Below are 24,876 nucleotides of genomic sequence, written 5' to 3'. Positions count from 1 at the left end.
TCATATAATTAAAAAAGACACCTGACTAAAAACTTGACAAAATTCCGGACCTTTATAAGGAAACAGTCAAGCGAACAAAACTACAAAAATGTTATAATAGATAAATGAAATGCGCACTGTTTTTATTTTATTTTATTTTATTAATTTTTTACATGATTCCCAATTATTTATATTCATGATTTCTAGTATTTGTATGAGGCTTTAAAATTGTATTTCAATGTTATTTGCAATTAGCAAGCAGGTAATTAGAAGAGGATGTTCACGTATTCTTGGCCATGTTTGTGTTTTTTTTAATCAGATGTATGAAGTAATTCATTTATTCACTCGTGCAGTTGTTGTTATGGGGTGTGCAATATGTATAATCTATGATAATTTCGTAATTGTTGTTTTAATAATGTCCAAGCCGACATTATAGAGTATGTCACTCATGTTGCAAAAACAAAATCTGTGAGCAACACACAGGGGTGTTTCGTTACGGAATGAATCAGCAATTTTGAACAAATGGTTTGAGTGAATGATTCAGTATTCAGTAACGCATTTACAGTTTTTCTCGATTGCTAAAACACTCAAATCCATTGGCTGAACAAAGTTCTCAGTTGCCTGAACTCATTTAGCTAATTGTGCAGTCTGTTGTCAATACCTTACACCATTTCACATGGTAAAACACAATTTGCAGATCTCACTTAGACTTTTCAGCAAAACTCTAAACACATTCTTATTCTCAAAACACATTCTGCACTCTAATGCACATGTCATCCATACTGGTAAACACAAGTGGCAACAATCAAATACAAATAGAGAACACATGTCATTGATAGAACACAACCACTCAAAATTGATTTAACCTGTTTCAAATGATGTGACACAACCAATATAAGCCAGTTCAGAGAGCAAACAGGTTGTTGAAGGTGGGAAGGAGAAAGTCTGAGAATGGGTAGAAGAAACAATGTGAGAGGACGAGGACGAGGACGAGTGCGTATGCGAGGTGGGCGACGAGGAGGAAGAGGAGGAGGAGGAGGGCAAGAAAGAGGAAGAGGAGGAGGAAGTACAAAAAAAAATTGCAAAGAGCAAAGCAGAGTAATAATTTCTGATCAATTTTGAGCTACTATGAACATGTTTTCGTTCATCAAAAGACAATGACAGAAAAATATTACATTTGTTTTGAGATTAAGAATTTACTTCTCCCTGAGAACTATATGTTTTGAACAATGTGTTTTCTATTTTTTGGTGTATTGTTTACTGACTGCTTGATAGTGTATATCATTTTGATCACTTTGTTTATGATTTGAGAGCAGTGTTTGATTTTGAACACAGGTAAAACTGTTTTGAGGTGAAAGTTTCATTTTGCGAGAGGAGTCAGAGGTTTTTTTAAATAGTGCTTGAAGATGAGGTTTTGTGTTTAATGTTTTCATAAAATGGAGCAAGGTTTCAGAAATTGTGTTTTAGCAATCGAGAAAAACTGTAATGACCCACTCAGTGACTTGTCACCTACTGTCAGTTTTATTTTCATCTTTAAAAATAATTTTATTTTTTAATTATTTCATATTTCAATATTCAGTCATTTAATTTCTAAACATTGAATATTTCAAACATTTTAAAATATCAATATTTAAAAAATAATTGATATACTTATGCTTATTGAAATTGTAGTGTAAATGCAGTTATGCCACCTCTGAGCTCCATTAAACTGTCTATGAAAATACAACTAAATGTCACTTCAAATGTCACTTCAAAAACACACTCACCAAAATATGGTCTAATTATTATCCACAAATCCCCCTAAAAAAATAAAGATACGTTTTTTTTTGTCAATATCATGCACCCTTAAAAAGCCCTTAAACATAATGATTCAAAGTAGAACTGAGCTGGGATTTACAGCCTGTCTTGAGACAGTATATCGATTATCAGCTGATTTAAAAAAAAAAATCTGAATCGACTTATATTGGATATTTAATTGTTCATGTTCATTTCCTCTATTTTTACATTTACATTACCTTCACCATCATCTAACACTCAAAGTTATATTATTTAAAAACACTAATAATGTAATAACACTGTTAAATATAATCGTTAGCAAATTTCCAAAGGAATATCCATTTTTCATATTGTACATTACAATTTGTAATGCCTAAATTCACTTGAAGCATTTAAAAAGATAGATTTTTAGTTTTTAATGTTTTATTTGTAACTAATTTAGAATAAAATAAAAGTATAGAATTTTCATATAGGTTGAAATTAATGGTTAAATGGTTGCTCAGAATTAATTAATTTTTAATTTGCCTTTTTGAGGCTTATGTGCAATCACTGGTGATGCAACAAAGTTGAGCAGAGTTTTCCTGTATATACTGTAAATGAGCAGTTATGCAATGCAGTGGCCACCAATGGGAATGCAGACAGTGAAAGTCAGGTGATTTTATTACTATTAGCAACCAGCAGCATCAAAACTTCACAAACTCTAGAAGTTAATTCAGCATGAATGCACCTTAAGTGATCCAAAGAACCATTCAAGAATATTTACTTTTAACAGTCTAGAACATGCATGTATTCTGGAGTCAACCAAAGATTTTGATATTGTGGCACATTTGTCCATTTCTGGAAGTCAATTCTTCTGTACAGGTTTAGTCTGAGGCCTCAGTGGTACGATGTTGTATTTTATGTCAATAACATGCTGTTCATGAAGTGAAAGAGACAGTGAGGGAGAGAGAAATAACATGCCAAGGAGAGCAGACATGTGAAGCGTCATGAGTTATTGTGCATTTTGTAGCTCTATGTGAGGTTTTTTTTGAGTGTGTGAGTAACAGATTGAGAAGTATTTTATTGGGATGGCAGTTGTCATGGTGCACAAGTGTAGCACATTCCTGCCTGGGTTGTCAAGGACTAGCTTACATGTCACACTTGTCTATTGAAATGACTGTCGCACACATTAAATAACCAAACGATTGCAGCATCCAATGAATGTTCTGACAGGGAGGTCTGACATGAATCCTAAACACTACATGCCAAATTAGGTGAATTTGATGGTGCTAAATTGTTACGATACTGTCCGACACCAATTAGATACTGTCATATATCTGTCAAACTCCAGCAGGAAATCTCACTGAAGACTAATTGCAGAAATATTTACCCAGTGTTCCTCAGCCTGTGAGGGAATATCTCTCTCCCTCTCATTGCCTTTTATTTTGCCAGGTTTTATCTTCTGCTATCTCTTAGAAGCATTAACTCTGTGATGTTCCTTGAATGATCCATATCAAACACAATCCATCTTTCTATCAAGGACAACAGACATAGGACAGATAGTCCCTCTTGTATACCTTTCCCCACCTCATGCCATTATCTTTTCCATCCCTGTCAGTTTTACATCTGCCCTTATGTGTCACTCTCGTCTTCATCTCTGTTATCCTGTTTCATCCTATGTCACGTTGTCCCTAGTCTCTCAAAGCCAGACTTTTGACTCCAGGCAAAACGTTTGGTTGTCTTGCAGCTTATTCTACCCAAGAACCGCCCACTTTCTACCTGCATTTTCCATTTTCTCTGACACCTGACACTGTTTTTGCTTCTTTGTTGAGTGTTTAATCTATTACTCTGAGCATGAATTTCTCTGATTTCATCCCACAGCACAGTTCAACTTGATTCCTGTGGGTCTGCGGATAGTGGCCATTCAGGGAGCGAAGAGTGGCTTCTACCTGGGCATGAACAGCGAGGGATACCTCTACACCTCCGTAAGTGACTGAATTCTCTTTTAAGGATTGATGATTATCATAATTAGGATCATTATGACGGTGCCCTTCATGTGTCTCTACAATAATGAATCACAGATAATTGACGATGTGCAGCTTTTGAGGGGTAAATAATTATGCAGAGCGTTTAATTACTCTCCTTATAATAAAGAGTTTAGTCAACCAGACTGGTGTGAAAAAGGATGGCATAATTAGGATGATGCAGACTCATTGGTTCTGAAAACTGCAGGCTTTGTTTATGGCACAAAATTACCCATTTTGGACCTAGCTGTGAAGTTCTTGGATGCTCTCCGTGGTTCTGAATTGGCAGGTCGCTTTCCATGGTGCTGAACTTCTCTGGCTATATTGTAAGTGTCCAATTCTGTTTCCAGAGGGTCACCTTCCTGCAGAGCTTACCTTAATTTGTTTAATTAACAGGTTTGAGCTAAACTTTGCAGGAAGGCGGCAGAATTGGACACCCCAGCCATCAAATTCTTCAGGTTCTCTCCACTGGTATTACATTTTTGTGATCTTGTTGTCTTTTTCCAGATTTAAGAGCTCTAATGCCACAACATCAAATAAAATGGTTCAGTATGCAGTTCTATATACACTACTGTTAAAAAGTTTAAAGAGATTTTAATGTTTTTGAAAGAAGTATCTTATGCTCACCAAGGCTGCATTTATTTGATTAAAATACAGTAAAAACTGTAATACTGTGAAATAATACAATTTAAAATGACCGTTTTCTATTTTAATATATCTTAAAAAGTAATTTATTCGTGATGCAAAGCTGAATTTTCAGCAACCATTATTTCAGTATTTAGTCTCACACGTGACATGACCCTACAGACATCATTCTAATATGTGATTTGGTGCATCCTAACTGAATAAAATTATTAATTTCTAGAAATATTTATAGTTATATTAATATATAACATTAAAAAGAGTATAAAATCACTTGTTTTTCCTAAAGAAACATTGTCCAACAGCGACACCAGCAGGTAAAGTTACAGCAGGAGTCCTCGTCTCTCTCGCCTCCCCTGAGCCCATTGAGTTTTAACAGACCCCCAAGCATGAGGTGAGTTTGGTGGGGGTAATTGAGAATGAATGGGGGAAAGTCACGTAAGAGGAGTTGTGTTTGTGTGTGTTCGCGAATCAGTCTGAATGAACAATATAATGGCATTAATAGGAAGACAAAAAAGTAAACAAACAACTAACACTTAGATATAATCACTTTGTTACATCAAAATAAGACTTAAAATGGCATGAAAACATGATCTGTGGGATATATATAGATATATATTGGTGTCATATATATATGACACCAAACGTTTGAATAGTAGTGTATTTAGCCACAAAACATTCCAAAAAGATTAACCTTATTAGAAAAGCAACAAAGTTAAAGTTATAGATTCTTAAAGGATTTTAGAAATCTCTTGTGGTTCATTTCAAATCCTGCGTTAAACTTACTAGAGGCCCTATAACCATATGGGATATGTGCCGTTACTGTTCCCAAAGGTCATGGTCAAGCTTTTGCCATAAAAATAAAAACAATAACAAAGGATTAGCCCATGCAGTGTGACCAATTACCCAAATTGTGCTCGATGTGGAGTAGAGTGGAAAGCAGCAGCATTAGCTGGCAAGGTGGAGCAGATATTTAGACAGTGTCATGGCTAGAGCAGGATAAAGAGAACAGAGAGCGTGATAAGACAGCTCGCAGAGAGAGATATTAAGTGTGTGTTTGTTGGGCTGTGTATGTGTGTGTGTGCATCCCAGAGCTGCCTATTAGAATGGGAGATGAGAGAGCTTTTGTCTCCTGCCTCTCTGTGAACTGAGAAATGAGGGGATTTTCTTCTCAAAAGTGGATTTGGTTAAAAGGCATCTGTCTTTAATTCAGAGCCTGCATCGCTTACAGACACGTTGCAAGATTTGGGACATCCTGTCTTGTGTCTGTTATCCTAAAACTGTCCCTCCTCCCCATGTCTTTTTATGTCTTGGGTCTGGTCTGTCCGTCCTTTCCTGTACCTGTCATTTTCACCATTTCCTTTCATTTGGACTCGTCCTTAACAGCTCTGTCCTTTCCTTGCTACCGTAACCATCTGAATTTGTCCTTTCTGTGCCCTATTTCAGTCTTTAGCACTCAAGCGAACACTATTTCTGCTTGCAGTCGTATCAAAGAACACTACATTGAATTCTGGGTAAATTGTGTGCAAAGGGATGGTTTATTTTAAACAATGTCAGATGGGGTTGCGTAAGCAGATTAATTTGGGAATGATATCTATGTTTACAATGCTGCTTAACTGGCATCTGGATACAGGAACTCATGGAAATTATTTCAGGGTTTTGTTATATCACCAGTCTGTGCATAAGATTGTTTAAGCATAGGGTTTATATGCGAGTGCAAGTGTGTGTTTGATACCCATCGGCTTAGAGAAAGTATGTGTAACTGAACAGATTAATATGTGAGACTCGGAGGACACAGCCAATGAGGAAACACCTCACTCCCGGGGGCATTTTTTTTTCTCTGCATGTTCCCGGTTCCCTCCCCTCTTTCCACACTGCAGTTAAAGAGAAGGTCATTCATAAAATGCGACTATATTGTCAAGCTCTGTCAGTATCTCATTGTAATAAGCCCACGTAAATTAGACGAACTGCCTCAGGGATTGTGCTTTTCTGCCACATAATGGATCCCCTTGGGCAGACATACCCCATGTCCTCATGAAGCGTTTGGTGTAATGACCATTAAGGTTTAAAATGCACCATTGGATATAGAACGGGCATTTCAGCTGCATGATTTAAAAGGTTAAAATACACAAAATTAGCAATTATGACAATATGCCTTTTGAATTAGGCACATCGAAACATTAGAGTTAGACTTTTTACTGCTATCTTAAAGGGGGTCATATGATGCAATTTCAATTTTTCCTTTCTCTTTGGAGTGTTACAAGCTCTTGGTGCATAAAGAAGATCTGTAAAGTTGCAAAGACTAAAGTCTCAAATACAAAGAGATATTCTTTATAAAAGTTAAGAGTCAGCCACACCTACCTAAAACGGCTCGTTCTAACATGCCCCACATGTTTACGTCACAATGTGGGAAGATTTGCATAACGTGCCCAAATGTTCACGCAAAGAAAGAAGGTGTAACTTTGATTCTCGGTGTAGTATTGTTGCTGCCGCCGGCGCCACTGCCATGTTGTGGAGTCACTGTGTGTTTTGTTGTGAAAGCGAAACTACTTTGTTTGGTCTTCCAAAAGAGGACACGACTAGAAATCAGTGGTTAAGTTGTATTTACAACACTGTTCCAGAATAGTTCAACCCAAATATTCAAATGTTTGCAGCGCATTTTATGGAGGACTGTTTCTTGATCGTGGGAAGGCTGTGGACAAAGGCTGTTTCTATAAAGTGGGGCAGTTCCAACTTTGCAAGGACAGTCTGGTGCTTCTGACTCACAGTCTGTAAGTACATTTACATATTTAAAGAATTTGCCACTGATGATTCAAACGCGAGTTTTGAGCAGTGTAGAGTAGCGCTTGTTGTTTGTCATTTCTCCGATCACAAATGCAGACATGGCTTTATGTTTATGCAGCGCGATACGCAAGGCAACGCTTAAAAAGACAGTATAAGTCATTATAATCAGTAATTATGTGCCCACTGGATGCTACAAATGCCTCATTTGTAATGCATTTTGTTGGTTTTGTCTTGTCGCGCTGGGACTCTGCATCACAGTATGTTAAGTGGCATAACATTTCCGTCACACGCTTGAGGAATTCGGCCAATCACAACGCACTGGATAGCTGGCCAATCAGAACACACCTCGCTTTTCAGAATGATGAGCTTTGTAAAAATCGACACGTTTCAGAAAGGCGGGGCATAGAGGAGAAACAATAATGTACATTATGTGGAAAATAAACCTTAAAACGCGTAAACATTGCATTACACCAAAGACACAAAATAATGTTCTTTTTAGCAACATCATATGACCCCTTTAAAGTACTCTCCTTTTTTATATTTAATGCTGGATGTCGTCTGCAAGGAACAGATGTTTTGTAATGCTATCCTTATTTGTTATTTATTAATACTCTTAACAGCCAAAACAACATTTGGAAGCCCTGATCATCAAGATCTGATGAATGCTGTCTATGATGGTTATTTACATACACTAATGTCTGGAAAAGGAAAAGAACAATTGAAAATGTCTGGAAAAGTCATTTGATGAAATATTAAAAGTCATGGAAAATGTGCTCCAAAATATTTCAGCAGCTAAATATTCTCGTGTTCAGCAAAACTTGTTTGGCAACCAAATCGTTCTTTGATTATTTTCTGTTAATTGGTTAAATGGTTCACAAAATAGCCTGAATGATTTATCACAATGATTTTTGGAAATCCCACACTCTTAAAAATAAAGGTTCCAGAAGTTTTTTTTTTATTTTTTTCACAGCAGTGACATAAAATAACCATTTTTGGTTCCCCAAAGAACCTTTAAGTGAAATAACTTTTGTTTTTCTTTCTTGTGATAAACATTTTAATGATCTAAATAATATTTTTCCACTATGAGCCTGTGCAATCAACAGTTTAATGTAACCATGGATGGATGCCAATAAAGTACCTTTATTTTTTTAAAGTTGTGGAAATTCATTGGTCAAAAACAGGGAATCATGGAATTCTGTCATAAATATCTGGAGCTATTTAATGTTTGAACTTCTCTTTTCTGGACTTATATGGATGGTAACTGTCAAGGTCCCCAATATGTATATATATATATATATATATATATATATGTATGTTTGTGTGTGTGTACACTGTATATATAGTCTTTTTTTAGTTTTACAGTATAAAACACTGCACATTTTCATTGCATTAAAAAGAGCAGCTCAGAAACATCCTTTGTTTGGAACAACATGAGGATGAGTGAACAGTTCTGGCTGAAATATTCCATTGAGTTCCAACCATACAGAGATCAGCACTGAGCTGAAAGCTTTCCTGGAGCCTTCATTGTTCTGCATGTTTAATTATCCAGGAACTAGCTGTGTGTATGTGTGTGCGCATTGGCACAGTAGCCCTGGAGAGCGATGAGGAACGGACTGCTGAGGGAACCTCCACGCTATACCACGACTGAGGTGCCCTTGAGCAAGGCACTGAACCCCCAGCTGCTCCCCGGGCGCCGCAGCATAAATGGCTGCCCACTGCTCCGGGTGAGTGTTCACGGTATGTGTGTGCACTTTGGATTGGTTAAATGCAGAGCACTAATTCCGAGTATGGGTCACCATACTTGGCCACATGTCACACTGTTGGTCTACGGTAGAGGGGGTTGTGTGGGTATCGAGATCTATGAGATACCTGTTGTGGAGTTAAGAAAATGGTTTCCAGATAAAAATAGAGCCCGGTCCTGTCCTGACCCATTTTATAGACAGTATGCTCTGGAAAACCCCCCCTGGGCTGAGTGAGAGAAAGATACGGGAAGTGGGAGGCGCTGACACAGTTGTAAGGTTCTTGACAGAAATAATTGTGGGCCTGTTGCCATGATCAGCCTGTATTCAGGCGACACAGGCTTCGATTTAAACTCGCTCCAAACAAAGTTTCCACTAAATAACTTGAGAGTATAATGACATTGTCTGAGCACAATAGGTGCATGTGTGGGTGTGTGTGATTGTGTGACCTCAGACAAGACGTGTATAATGTGTGTTGCGGTGCCTTTATCTCAGGTTTGATAAATGGTTTCCATAGACTCCCTTCTCCACAGATGGTATTGAGATTCAAAATGCTCCTGTCACTGAGATGCAATCACACCCATCACACTGCAGACTCAAAGAAACACCTGTAATTTCTAAAGGTAAATGAACAGCCAGAGACTTACTGATATGAATCCAAACTTGAACATGCAATTGCTTCCAAACACACCTCATTCCCAGCATTCCCTCACAAGCTGACGGGGAGAGAGAAACAGAAGTGTAAGTGATTCAGTAATCTTCTCTTTTCCCCTTGCAGGTAATGAACTGCAGATTGTAGCTGTTCATCCCCATAAACCCTCTGCGGCATTTTAATCTGCCTCCATTTCCCATAAGCCCCCATATGAACCCTAGTACCCTTCAACTGAGTCTTGTTATTCCGTGGCCTCTTGGTCTTTGCCCAAGCTGATCTTATTAGTATTCCTAGGGATTTTTAAGCATGTTGATAGATACTAATATGTAAAATATCATGTATATTAAATTTGTGAACTTCAACAAGGAGAGGAGCTCACACACATAATGGTAGAAGATTTCTTATAAAAATACTTTATTTAGAGGCCAAAAAGCGCTCAGTGAAAAGACAAATGATGCATTGACACTGATGATGATGTGAATCGAAAAACACATTCTACTAATATATACACACACACTGTACATACTGTCACACTACACTTGGAGCACGGAACGAGGAGACACAGAGATAACTTCAAACCACAGTCTTTTAATAATCCAAACACAAGGGATACGTAGGAGACACATGATTGACGTTCACAACCGACAAACACTGACTGAAAGGACTAGGGCTTTTAAACATCGGATAATTGGGGAAAGAACTAGACACACCTGGAATTAAAATTAACACAATCAACGGGAGACAGAAACTGGGTCACAGGGAGCAAAAACGCACACAGACAGGTCCATAACCCTGACATAATGCCCCCTCACGGAAGGTGCGTCCTTGCACCATAGAAACAACATGGGGAGGGGGTTCCGGAGGAGGACGAATATGCGGGAGGAGGCCGGCAGACAGATACCAGGGGGGCGACGAAGGAGGGAGGAGACATGAGGGACCCGGAGCAGGAGGAGCTCAGCAGGACCCAGGCCACAGTCATAACAGCGGCCCACGGTGGAGTCGATGGTGGGAGGAGCCATGGAGGAGGGATGGCCACCGACTCCAGGGGGGCAACCAACGGCAGCGGAGCAGGTGGAGGAGGAGCCCGAGGCGGAGAGTCAACGAGCCAGGGGGATGCCGAGGATCCAGGGGGCCAGGGTGCAGCCGAGGGCTCTGGCGACCAAGGTGGAGGCGGATATCCGGAGATCCACGGCGGAGCGACTGAGGACCAAGTTGGAGCTGGCGGGAGGAAGGAGCCCAAAGGAGCCGGTGGGACGGAGCGACGAGGCGCAGCCAGAGGAGAGGAGTCCAGAGGTGATGGCGGGTCGACGCCCGACCAAGGTGGAGCCGGAGGGACGAGGGAGCCCGGTGGAGCTGATGGATCGACAGTTGACGGTGGAGGCGAGGGAGCTAGGAGCCGAGGTGGAGCCGCTCGGTCTACGGGCCGAGGCGGAGTCCGGGCCTCGGAGGCGGAGGTGAGGGATACTCCGAGCCTGGCGACGCTGGAGGATGGCAGTCCCGCGGGGCTCGCACTGCAATGATGGTGGGCTGAGGGCGAGCAGAGGTGCTGCCAGCTGACAGCGGTGGAGGAGGCTGGAGCGGGTGGGAGGGCGGGCATTTTCAAGGAGCGGGCACTGGAGGGCACTCTGAGCTGGATTCGGGGGCTGGATCCCTCCCCTCTTCGTTTTGGCACTTATGTCCCACCATAGTCAGCACACCCTCAGCCATAATGCAGGGGGCAGAGCTCCTCTCCGCACTCACACCGCCCATGGCTTGCTCCCTCATGGTGGGCACTGTCGCTAGCTCTCGCACCTGGTCTGACGGGCTGGGCTCAACTGCCGAGGCAATCCTCTGCTCAGTCGCTTGGCTTTGCTTGCGGATCGCGGCGGGAAATTGCTCTCCGTCATCGGTGGGCTCAGGCTGATGCTCCGTTCTGCGGGGAGATGGTGGGCTTGGCTCTGGGTCCGGAGTGGATCCGGCGAGATCCTCCACGGGGCAGATGGTGAGTGGCGACCCGTTTCTCGCCAGAGTCCACTCCACGAAGGCGGCGAATTCCTCCCAAGGACCATCTTCGGACGACAGCGCTCTGCACTCAGCGTTCAGGCTTGCATCATAGAAAGAGCAGAGCGCGTCGTCCGGGTAGCTGGTGATGTTAGCGATAAACAGGAACAGTTTGGTATGGTCCTCGAGAGCTTTGTCTTCCTGCTCCAGCAGGAGGATGAGAAATTTGGGGCGAGTGAAGGGATCCATGGGGACACAATGGAAAGAAAAACACAGGGAGAAAAATGGAAACAAAACGGAGGGTACAAACGGAGGTAACTGTTTAGGTCGGTTCTCCTGTCACACTACACTTGAAGCACGGAACGAGGAGACACGGCGATAACTTCAAACCACAGTCTTTTAATAATCCAAACACAAGGGGTATGTAGGAGACACAGGAACACATAGATTGACGTTCAGAACCGACAAACACTGATTGAAAGGACTAGGGCTTTTAAACATAGGATAATTGGGGAAGAACTAGACACACCTGGAATTAAATTAACACAATCAACGGGAGACAGAAACTGGGTCACAGGGAGCAAAAACACACACAGACAGGTCCATAACCCTGACACATACATTGCCATATATATACACACTGCCATTCAAAAGTTGAATGATCAAATACAGTTAAACTGTAATATTTTGAATACTAGTACAATTTTAAATAATTTTTTTCTATTTTAAAATACCTTAATATGTCATTTATTCCTGTGATGGCAAAGCTGAATTTTCAGCATCATTACTCCAGTCTGCAGTGTCACATGATTCTTCAGAAATCATTCTGATATGCTGATTTGGTGCTCAAGAAACATTTATTATTATTATCAATTATTATCAAACATTTTGAAACATTAGTGTATTTACTGTCATTCTTTTTAATGCAATGTCAAGTTAATGCAACCTTAAAGTGAAATTGGCATTATTCTAATAATGATCATTATTTCGAACTGTAGTACACTATTGCATGTCCTGTATTAAAGTGGACATTTTTGTGTAGAAAAAAAAAAGTTTATATTGTACTCCTTGGCAGTCTGATCAAATAATGAATCAATAACAGTTGATTTAACCAACCATATATTCATCACACTGGAAATGGAAGGGTCAAGATGAGTGCACTGCACAGTGGGATACAGTATCTCATGCTGTGTTCTCTGGTTTTAATATGTCATTTATTCCTGTGATGGCAAAGCTGAATTTTCAGCATCATTACTCCAGTCTGCAGTGTCACATGATTCTTCAGAAATCATTCTGATATGCTGATTTGGTGCTCAAGAAACATTTATTATTATTATCAATTATTATCAAACATTTTGAAACATTAGTGTATTTACTGTCATTCTTTTTAATGCAATGTCAAGTTAATGCAACCTTAAAGTGAAATTGGCATTATTCTAATAATGATCATTATTTCGAACTGTAGTACACTATTGCATGTCCTGTATTAAAGTGGACATTTTTGTGTAGAAAAAAAAAAAGTTTATATTGTACTCCTTGGCAGTCTGATCAAATAATGAATCAATAACAGTTGATTTAACCAACCATATATTCATCACACTGGAAATGGAAGGGTCAAGATGAGTGCACTGCACAGTGGGATACAGTATCTCATGCTGTGTTCTCTGGTTTTTTACTGCACGTTTTGTAGAAAATGTAGTTCATTCTGGCAATCTAAGCATACAGAAAATGTAAGAATAGTATGCTATTCTATGTGTTTCACTCGTTACAGATTCATGTGTGTCATTGGTGTCACAACAGTTCTGATCAATCTTTACACACACTACAGAATGACAATAAGAAGTCAAATTAGGTAAATGGGTTAACAAATCAATATGATGGTGTTAAATACATTTAATGAATCTCATTTATTATAAGTACAATTTAAACAACCAATTCGATTAATCTTTGACCCTCAAAAGATTTGTAAACATTTGTACATCTCTAAAGTTGACAGTTGACATTTTAGATGCTGTCAGCACCTTGATATTGTAAATAACACTTTACATGCGAATAAAAATGAGATCCCATTACTTTGCCACATGCTTATTAGTAATACTTCCTGGTTGTCAGCCCTGTTCCAGGTCGTTCATTAAAACAGGAGATGCCATCTAACATTCCATAACATGAATCTTATTGAGCGGGACCCTCCATTCATCACTCAAAACAAAGATAAATGCCATCAGCGATCTGGAATAGCCCCGCCCACCCTCGCCAGCTGCACAACCATCAATAAACGTCACCATAGGCAGAGCGTAAATGGATTATGACCTTGCCTGCATTCGTTTCATCCATCTATTGATGTTTCCTAATGCAGCCCTGCATGCTTCATAGACTTATGTAATGTTGTATGCCACTGAACATCTGCTGAACACACAAACTTACAACAGCAAATGCGTCTTCCCACACACATTTATATATACGTAGCAAGATACATTACACATATGTACATATATGTACAAATATGAAAGGATTAACTGAGGCATAAACATATTGGGCAGCAAACATACACACACACAAACACAAGCTTTTGCTCATGAAACGTAAGCCCCATTAAGAAGCTTTATGTTTATGATCATGGACGAGACTGGCCCCAAATGACATATACAGACAGATTATGGCACTATTGGGGCCACTTTCGGTCAGACAGCATCAGTTCTGCAGTGGAAACCAAAGAGTGAGGGTTTAACCTGGTTAGCATTGTCCAGTTAGCCCCTACTGGTGGATACCGTTACTACATCTTTCTCTACGGAGTGTTGCAGGGATGTATTTTTGTAAGCCAAAACACGGAAACAAGTATTTTAGCACTTCTCGTTCTATTGTCCAGAAGTCAATGTTTTTTTTTTGTAGGCCAGAACCCAGAAACAAACTAGCACTGTAGTACTTCTGGTCTTTTTTTTAAAGCTATTACTTGTCTTGAAAAAGATGACTAGATGGGACTACGGAGGTTGTTGGTGACATTAAACATCATCCTGTCTAGCAGGAAAATTTATTTTGCTTATAATCAACTATTCAAACTCAAACTTTCAAGGAAAATAAAGACTTTTTAAATTAGGGCAGAAAGAGTTGTCAGAACTTTAGTGATGGTGACGTTAAAGCCATGGTGTAGTAGTTTATTTATAGCCTAGGTTTTTACTTCTGGTGAATGTATTTAAGCTTCAAAATTAATAAATGTTGTGTTCATTTATGAAGATTAACATGATGAACAAAATGTGTAAGAATCATAAACTTTTGTGGGTTACAGTTAGCATCCCCATGGTTCCTGCAACAAAACCCAATATAGGACAATAATTCAATACTTCTCCAATATTTCTCTCAACAAAAAAACAATTTCCATTGGAAAAATCCTATTGGGGTTTTGTTAAGGGAACTAGGGGGATGCTCACTTCTGAGTTGGCCTACAAAAATGCATAATCACTGCAGTACTCTATTGACAGCCATTCAAAAGTAAATAAGACTCTACAAGCAAATATTTTGCAAATATAATTTTTTTCCCCCAGGATGCATTTAATTCCTTAATTGGCTGCTGGCTGTCCTGTTCCTTCATTTTATTTTTTTCCTGTTCTCCGCCAGTGCCATAGGCCTTCTCCATTCGCAGTAAGTATGGCACTCATTTATAGCTTGAGTCATACCTTTGGTATCCCAGTGTTCCTTTGTGGCAGAGATGTTTTGTTTTGTGTGTTTCCCATGATCTTGAGATGAAGGGCATATTTCTCGGTCTACGTCCTGTCTCAGTGCAACACCTATAGCTGTAGTCATGGATTTGGGACTAATACAGTTTCACTGAATAATGCATGTGTCTTTGAAATAGCATAATTGATATCAATTATTCAACCGTGTCTTCAGCATTGTGTTACATTTCCAGAACTTCCTGCTGAGAATGAAATGGACTTTGAAGGTCACGGTGATTTCAAAATTTCAAGAATTTCAAAACAGCTGTGTTGCAAGACTGAAGCCTCTATAACAAGATTTTGTTATATGCTCTCTTACGGACATTTAAGAGAGTCTAAAAAGTGTTGTATCAGATGTTTTTATTGTCGTTGACATTTTAACGAGACTATTAAATTTTTCATCTGTTTAAGTTATTGTGATGGGTGACAGGCCTTGTGGAACATTGCAGACTGCTCTTTGTAGCACTTGAGCGGGCGCTGTAAACTGCCCCCACATTAAGTGTTTTTGCATTTGCCATGTGGCAGTTACAAGGCCATTAACTCCACTTCGACGAGAGACAGAAGCAACTCACACAGCAGTCGGATCCCACTCTGTCCGTCTGTCAATTTCATGCTCTCTGAACCAAAGGATGTAAGAAGAAGCTTGCAGAACATCTTGGATGGGGACGTCATAGCTCAGATCCTGTGGTGGCTGCTGAGTGTGTGGATGTATGTTTTGTTGAGTCTGCACATTTGCTAGTATGTGTAGTTCACACTTGGATAAAATTGAGGGGGGAAAAAATCATAATTTAAAGATAAAAAAAAATCAATCAACATTATACAGTACATCTCCAAGTTTCTGTGTAGTGCTGCAGCCAGTTGTAGATACATATATATATTGTTTACATTTCAAATAACATATGGTACAGTACTTTTGAACTGAATTATTTTTCTAAATAAGAAAAGAAATAACATCAAGAATATTTTGCACATCACTCTATATGATAAGTTAGTCACACTAAAGTATAGACTAAGGCTGCATTTAATGTAGATTGATTAAAAAAAATATATATATTGTCATACATAGTATGAACTTATCATTTAGGTATCCATAAATTTTTTATTATATTTTTAAAGGGGTCATATGATGTTGCTAAAAAGAACATTATGTGTATTTGGTGTAATTAAATGTGTTTATATGGTTTAAGGTTAAAAAACACATTATTTTCCACATACTGTACATTATTGTTTCTCCTCTATGCCCCGCCTTTCTGAAACGCATTGATTTTTACAAAGCTCATCGGTCTGAGAAGCGAGGTGTGCTGTGATTGGCCGAATACCTCAAGTGTGTGACGGAAATGTTACGCCCCTTACCATACTGTCATGTAGTGATGGGAAGTTCGGTTCTTTTCCACGAACCGGTTCTTTCGGACAGTTCAATTCAATAAACCGGTTGAAAAAACCGGTTCACCGGTTCTTTTACGCTCGACGTAATGGCGTCAAGTCTATCGCGGGCTTAACACATTCAAATATAAAGTCAGTAATCATAACATCAGTCAATTAAAACATCATTATAATGTGATACGTTTCTTACGATTTGGACTTTTGTATCTAAAGCATCAACACATATACAGGCAGTGATCTGCAAACTAGGATGTTTTACAGTTATGACGTCAATAAATTAGTCTTCATCAGCGCAGAAACTATGCTCCACTTACTATGTATAATCCATTACGGTTTATTTGTAATTAAGTAAATTTACGTTTCGCCGGATTGCCCTTCATTCAAGTCTTCGGTTTACCCGAGCTCAACACACACATATAAGCCACACCATCACACGGACTCTTTGCAAAGTCTTGATTTGCCCTGGCTGTCATTTCCGAGCGGTATACCCGTGTTTGTTTTCTGTGCGTCTGATCTTGGACTGTTTCCTGATTCTCTGATTGTTATCTGCCTGCCCCGACTTGGATTGTTTCACCTGGACTCTGATTTAGTGATGGGAAGTTCGGTTCTTTTCCACGAACCGGTTCTTTCGGACAGTTCAATTCAATAAACCGGTTGAAAAAACCGGTTCACCGGTTCTTTTACGATCGACGTAATGGCGTCATTGGCGATGACGTAATGGCGTCAAGCCTTTCGCGGGCTTAACACATTCAAATATAAAGTCAGTAATCATAACATCAGTCAATTAAAACATCATTATAATGTGATACGTTTCTTACGATTTGGACTTTTGTATCTAAAGCATCAACACATATACAGGCAGTGATCTGCAAACTAGGATGTTTTACAGTTATGACGTCAATAAATTAGTCTTCATCAGCGCAGAAACTATGCTCCACTTACTATGTATAATCCATTACGGTTTATTTGTAATTAAGTAAATTTACGTTTCGCCGGATTGCCCTTCATTCAAGTCTTCGGTTTACCGGGCTCATAACATTGGCACAGAATCAGTTGTCCAAAAGAACCAGTTCGGTTCAGACGTGCTGTGTCAGTCATAGTAGGCCATCTGTTCAGTAGCTTCACTCTGAATCGCGCATGCGCAGTATCATCAGCTCATCGATTCTCAAATCGGACGTGTCCGAAAGAAACGGTTCTCGGTTCAGTGTACTGGTGATCCGAAAACCGATGCAACCGGTTCTTGACTCGAGAACGAGAACCGCTCCAGCAGTGGGCGTGTATGTTCGTTATCCGGCTGCTCTGCTCGTGTTCATCTTCAGTTCTCTCTTCACAGCAGTTCAGTCAGTGTACTGTTTGAGTAAATAAATTACTCCGGGATATTGGTTTATTTCGACTCAGAGGGAGTGTCAGCCATGTTAAAAAAGTGAATAACTTAAGTAATTTGTGGATTAATGCTTGCTGGAGACGCGAACCGTTTCAAATGATTCAGTCTGATTTGGTGAACTGGTTCAACCGGTTCACTAAGAAGAACCGGTTAAATCGAACGATTCGTTCGTGAACCGGACATCCCTACTGACATGCCGTGTCGGAGCGACGAAAGGAAAACTTGAAATCGCATCATATGACCCCTTTAAAAACCATTATAAACGAGGCATTTGTTGCTTCTAGTGGGGACATAATTACGGATTATAATAAATACTGTCTTTTTATGCGTTGTGTTGCATCGCACCGCGTAAACATAAAACCATGTCTGCATTTGTGATCCGAGAAATGACAAAGAACAAGCGCTACTCTACACTGCTCAAAACTCGCGTTTGAATCATCAGCGGCAAATCCTTTACATATGAAAACGTACTTACAGTCTATGAGTCAGAACTGCCGGCATTGTAGTCTACTATCCCAGGATCAGGAAACAGTCCTCCATAAAATGCGCTGCACACATCTGAATATTTGGGTTGAACTGTTCTGGACCAGTGTTGTAAATACAACTTAATCACTGATTTCTAGTCATGTCCTCTTTTGGAAGGACAAACAAAGTAGTTTTGCTTTCACAACGAAACACACAGCGTCACAAACAGCGGGCTTGAGTGAGCAGCGGCGGGCGGGCTAGAGTGAGCGGGGGCCGGTGGGCTTGAGAACGGCACGGCCGGCGGATTCGACGAAGGAGCAACCGGCCGGATTGCAGCAACCTCATGTGATCAGCTCTAGGCATGACGAAGCGGATATCGTCCTCTTTTGGAAGGCCAAACAAAGTAGTTTCGCTTTCACATTGAAATACACAGTGCCTTTACTTTAGGTGGCAGCAACAACACTACAGCGAGAATAAAAGTTACGCCTTCTTTCTTTGCGTGCACATTTGGGCGGCGTTATGCAAATCTTCCCACATCGTGATGTAGACATGTGGGGGCGTGTTAGAACGAGCCGTTTTAGGTAGGCGTGGTTGACTCTTAACTTTTATAAAGACTATCTCTTTGGATTTGAGACTTTAGTTTTTGCAACTTTACAGATCTTCTTTATGCACCAAGAGCTTGTAACACTCCAAAGAGAAAGGACAAATTGAAATCGCATCATATGACCCCTTTAATTATTTATATTTATTAATTTACACAAACCATGCATTTTCTGCTTTAAATTTTGTTGTTGTTTTCTGTAATGTATGCATGCACACACACACATATATATATATATGTGATGTGATGTGTTTTTGCATGTGTATATTTATATGATAACATTTACAAAAACATTTCAAAAACAAAGTAAAATGATACAGCTTTTAACACCATACATCTGTCAGGATTATGGACTATTCTGTGTGTGTTTTTGCCCCTGTGACCCAGTTTCTTCCTCATGTTGATTGTGTTAAGTTGATTCCAGGTGTGTCTCGTTCCTCCCCAATTATCCTGCCTTTAAAAGCCCTAGTCCTCTCAGTTCTTGTTTGTCGGGTCTACTTGTTGAATGTCCTTCTTGTTCTCGGTTTGCCTGTGGATTATTAAAGACTGTGTTATTCAAGTGCTCCTTGTTTACTCGTTCCTTGCTCCCGGAGTGAATTGTGACTATTACTATTATATTACTATTCTATGGTGTGACATTCAGAATAATTTATAATATGAAATATATTTCCTATTAATATGTTTTGAAAAATATTTGAATATATTTTGGACAAAAAAGTAAATTAAATATCAATATAAATACTGATAGTGTTGAATTGTAAAAAAAAAACTGCATACATATACAAATAAAAACAATTAATGTATACTTCTAGGAGTAGTTCAGAAAGTCTTCAGGAATTATGATGGCCATTTTATATATTTATAGAAAAATAAATTGTCACACCATATGGCTGTGTATGCCTAGAAAAGTTAAAATGCTTAAATCAGTGACAAACTTCTCACTGTTAAAGTCAGCGTAACCTGGAAGTTGAAGTATTTTAGTGACGTTCTTCCAAGTGAAGCCGAATACTAAATGAGAAAAAAGAGGCTTGATTTTAGGGCACCTTTCTCACCATCTCAGATTAATAGTTAAAAAAGTAAATATGATTAGGTTTGATTTCATGCAGACTTTAAAGGTCAGTTGCCCAAGTGTTTATGCATTGATTTTGAAATTGAGTAAGTTTAAAGAGCTAGCAGGGCTAGTTACCCTGTTTTATACAGAAGCTCATAAATGGGCAGTTTTCATGACCAGGTGAAACAGATACAATCAGAGACTTTTATGCGAATGGAGAGAAATGGAGGGGGGCAGCGAGAAGGAGGGGAGGAGAGGGGGTGGGGTGAGGGGAAGGTCAGAGTGCTGCTCTGCATGATAAAGATGTTGGCGCTGTCGTCAGGATTCTCTGCACGCAGGCCGGATATTACCTCTTTATCCACATGTCATTCCAACCCATTCTACCAAGATACACAAGCTGAAGGAGGCTGTCTAACTCCTTCATGAGTAAGAACAAAAGGATCAGCTTTTTATTTAAGCCTGTAATCACAGCTACTCAATGCTAACTCTCCCAAACACAGAGAGGAGCTCGCCATCTAGGTCAGGGGTTTTCAAATTGAGGTCCAGGGGACCTCCAGGGGGCTGCAAGGGGGTGCTAAGGGGTCCATGAAAAATGTAACTGAAAAAAATATATAAAATGTATTTTTAGGGCTGTCAGTGTTAATGTGGGTACTTAAGATGTCTATAAAATATTAAGTCTTTTTTTTTTACATTCACTAAATATAATAATACTAAAATAGTATATATTATATAATATAATTGTTTTTTTATTATTATTTATAAATATATATATAAAATACTTTAAAGTGTTAACAGTTTTAGAGAATATTAATAAAACATTTTTTTTTTTTTATAAAATGCATTTTTGTTTTGGCTGTAAATGATATTGACACTTAAAATATTAATGAAATGAGTGTATGTGCATGTGTGTCTGTAGTTTATTTTTATTTTCCCAATGGAAACTTATAGAAATTATTTACATTTTACATTTGTCTATACATTTATGTTTTTATTTATATGTAATAAAATATTTTTAAAGTTTTAATCTCAGATAACCTTAATAAAAGTAACTATTTTAGAGAATATTAATAATGATAATTTGCTTGAAAAAATAAAAATGAAAATATATTTTAATTTGGGAAACATTTATTTAATTATGTTGTGTTTATAATATTACATTTCATATTTTTCTCACACATTTTTTTTCTCACATATTTGGGGGTCCTTGGCATCAAAATGTTTAAAAGTCCTAACTTAGGTTGTCTTCAGGTCAACTCCTGGAGTCAGAGGATAGAGGTCAAGTTCTTAATGTCGTAAGATGGTACCACCACAACCTATAATGTGATGTATGTTGTGTAATAGGTCAAAGGTCAACTTTGGGGTCATATATTGGAAGACTGAACTTGAAAATGTGAGGTAGGAGGTGACGATGTCCTTCACGATGGCCATGGTAACTCTATTCATGCGATTAGATTGTTATTAGCATTCCATGAGGCTGATCATCTATTGATCTCCTCCGTCTGTGAGATTTTGAGGACATCAAATACGTGAGGCAAAAGCTGCTTAGTTTGATGCATAGGCCAAGAGGAAGGAAGGGTGGGTTGGATAAAATGAGTGAAAGAAAAAGAACGAGAGAGCTGATGAAGACAAATCTAAGAAAAAATCCTGAGCGTTGCATAGACTAAAAGTAGACAGGCAGAAATTTGGTCGTATTTGCTGGTTTTCACTCAAGTCGAGCTGATCTGCTTATTATCAGACCTGAAAAACTCCTGTAACCCGTTCATCCTCTTCCTGACCCCAGCATCTTCTCCGTTTCTCCTTACCTCACTCGGTCCAAATCTCTCAATCTCCGGTGGCTTGCCGAAAGGCTTCAGTCAGCCGTTTCTGCTTGGCTACCCTCAGTAAATCAATCCTGCTGATTGGGTCTGCTCTCTGACAGGGCAGGGACCCTGACGAAGACTAAGAGAGATGTATACATGTTGCTCCTGGTTACAGTCACCTGGCTACAGTGGCTTGGATTGGTGGGAAGGGCTGTAAGCGAAAGGGAGATGAATGGAAACAGCGAGGTTTGTTCAGAACAGGCTAAATTAAAGTTTTAGGTTGAAAGCGGAATGTGTGTTTCTTCATCTCAGGCCTTGACATTTTGAGCATCTATAGATTTGTGGGTTCTGCTTTCAAGTGTGCACATTTACATTTGCATGCCGGTATGTATATTGAGTGGAGCTCTCAGAGTACCTTTGGGGACAGCGTTAAGTTGATCAGTCATACAAATGAATGCAGTTTATGAGTAGAATAATCTACCTCCTGCTCTCCAGAGAACATTGCTTTCAAAGAAACACCATGATGGGATTTCTTCTTACTCTCAACAGATGCAGAGCAACCAATCGAAAGTACGACATGATGTTATTTCTGTGCGCAACATGCTAACTTTGTCATCTTTCTTATTCATATACATGTAAGTGCATGCATTTCAGATGTCTGTGCATACAAATATTAGCATATTTGTGTTTTTCATTCTTTGGCAGGAGAATTTCAACCCAGAGTGCAAATTCAAAGAGAGCGTGTTTGAGAACTACTACGTGACGTACTCCTCCATGCTGTACCGCCAAAGCCAGTCTGGACGCTCGTGGTACATCGGCATCAACCGGGATGGCAAAGTGATGAAGGGCAACCGTGTGAAGAAGACCAAAGCGGCTGCACACTTCCTACCTAAAGTTATCGAAGGTCAGATTACATTTTAAACTTCAGACATATTCAGATGCAGAATACAGATTAGCAAAGATTCCAAAATTCCCAGATGGAAAATCTAACTTAAAGGGGTAACTGAGTTTTGGTTTCTAGCTGGTTTAAGCTTGTCAATAGCTGGTCCAAGCAGGTGATAAGCTAGCAGACCAGTTTGGACCAGCAACAAACCAGCTAATGTGGTCAGTATGGTTTATAATAATAACCAAGCTAATGACCAGCCAATAACCAGCTAGTTTAGACCAAATTATAACCATTTTACACTAGCATAGACCAGCTAGTAACCAGCTTGCAGTATCTTAGACCAGATAATAACTATTTTACACTAGCATAGACCAGCTAGTAACTAGCTTGTAGTATCTTAGACCAAATAATAACCAGCTTCGACCACCTAATAACCATCTTGTGCCAGCTAATGACCATCTTAGATCGGCTAACCCTCTTGCACCAGATTAAATCAACCAATAACCAGTTTATAGCAGTTACCTGGATAAGCGAATTACCAACTTTCACCAGCTTGGACCAGCTATTGACCTGCTTGCACTAATGTAGACCAGATAATAACCAGATTGCACTAGTTTAGACAAGTTAATAACCAGCTTAGACCACCTAATAACCAGTTTACATCAGCTAATAACAATTTTAGATCAGCTAACAACCAGCCTGCACCTGCTTAAATAACTAGCAAATAACTAGTTTGCTCTAGCATAGACCAGCTAATATCCAGCTTCAACAATCTTAAACCAGATAATAACTACATTGTACCACCTAATGACCCTTTCCATTATTCAAATTAGTGGTCAACCGACATGGGTCTTCAATGGCAGATTCTTGAAGTTTTACATTGTACTATTTATGAACTGTAATTTTAGTTTCTCTGTTGTTGTTTTAAATAACATCCGTGTCTTTGTTCTTCTTGTTCCCTCAGTGGCCATGTACAAGGAACCTTCACTGCATGAGCTTGTAGCGGAGCAGAGCCCTCCACGCAAAACTGTAAAGACTTCAGACTCCCCTTCTCACCAGAATGGCAGGAAAGAAGCCCCTAGAGCTGATGCTTCATAGCACAGGGGGCTCACACAGGGAGGGTGAGGGACTACATTGACACTGAGAACTCCATTTTCCTTCATGCAATGGGGGCAGGAAAAGCTGTGTAAGTGGCTGCCATCTGTGGGTTTTTGAATGGGGCGTGATAATGACAGCAGCCCCTGGCTCTCTGCAATGTGCAGAGAATCCCTGCCGCTCTCCGCTGAACCAGCTCACATATATTTCCACTGACCCGGCATGACACCTGACCCCGCGTATGATTCGATAATCCTCTGCAAAAACATGTTTCTTTGCCCCACATTCCCTACTTGAGTTCTCTAAGAAAGATGAAAAATGCAAACAATATCCATCCTAACTGAATAATTCAATTGTCTTTTCTTTCCCTATGGTTTCTTTTTGTTTGAACGAAGAGTTTTGGTGTGGGAATGAGAGCGAGAGAGAGAGCGAGAGAGAGAGAGAGAGAGAGAGAGAGAGAGAGAGAGAGGTTATTATCCAATATCATCATAATGATTCCAGCAGATGAGACCCTCGCTGGTTCATTTTTTTCCTGTCATCATTTTGCCAATTGCTGCTCTGTGCCATTCAGAACTATTGGAAGGGGTGCAGTAAAATTTTTTTTTTTTTTACCATTCAAGGAGGATCCAGTTCTATTGGTCAGCAGGTGTAGATTGATTTCTGCTGGGCCGCTGCCAGGGAAGCCAATGGCATTGTGCAGAATTTGTGATTGGGCAGCTTTTTAAATTAAACATAACTCTGTAGTTCCACTTCCTTCCACTGTCTGATATTCTCAGAAACAACCCGATGATGATAATGAGTTTAGATTGAATCCACAACCCAAACACATCTGTTTTTGGTTTAATTGTGGATACACCTGTAAGATCAAAAAAAAAAAAGAACTAAATTCTCTTGTGACGACTTTATTCATGTTTAATAGCCAGTGGGCTTGAAGCAGCATCCGTATC

General features: G+C 39.5%; 1 protein-coding gene across 1 annotated transcript in view; it reads left to right on the top strand.

Moving 5' to 3' along the window:
* Window positions 1-23,953, top strand: part of fgf11b (fibroblast growth factor 11b) — a 58,459-nt gene extending 34,506 nt beyond the window's left edge. The window contains exons 3-5 of the mRNA XM_016273404.1: window positions 3,616-3,719; window positions 22,654-22,852; window positions 23,799-23,953. Coding sequence (XP_016128890.1) covers window positions 3,616-3,719; window positions 22,654-22,852; window positions 23,799-23,932 — 437 coding nt within the window. The 3' untranslated portion in view covers window positions 23,933-23,953. The remainder of the gene's footprint in view (window positions 1-3,615; window positions 3,720-22,653; window positions 22,853-23,798) is intronic.
* The last annotated feature ends 923 nt before the right edge of the window (window positions 23,954-24,876 follow it).

The sequence above is a fragment of the Sinocyclocheilus grahami genome, unplaced genomic scaffold, assembly GCF_001515645.1.
Source record: "Sinocyclocheilus grahami isolate Dianchi unplaced genomic scaffold, SAMN03320097.WGS_v1.1 scaffold78.1, whole genome shotgun sequence".
In the NCBI taxonomy this organism is placed as follows: Eukaryota; Metazoa; Chordata; class Actinopteri; order Cypriniformes; family Cyprinidae; genus Sinocyclocheilus; species Sinocyclocheilus grahami.
Note: the sequence above shows the minus strand (reverse complement) of the source record. Positions and strands in the feature narration are given on the sequence as shown.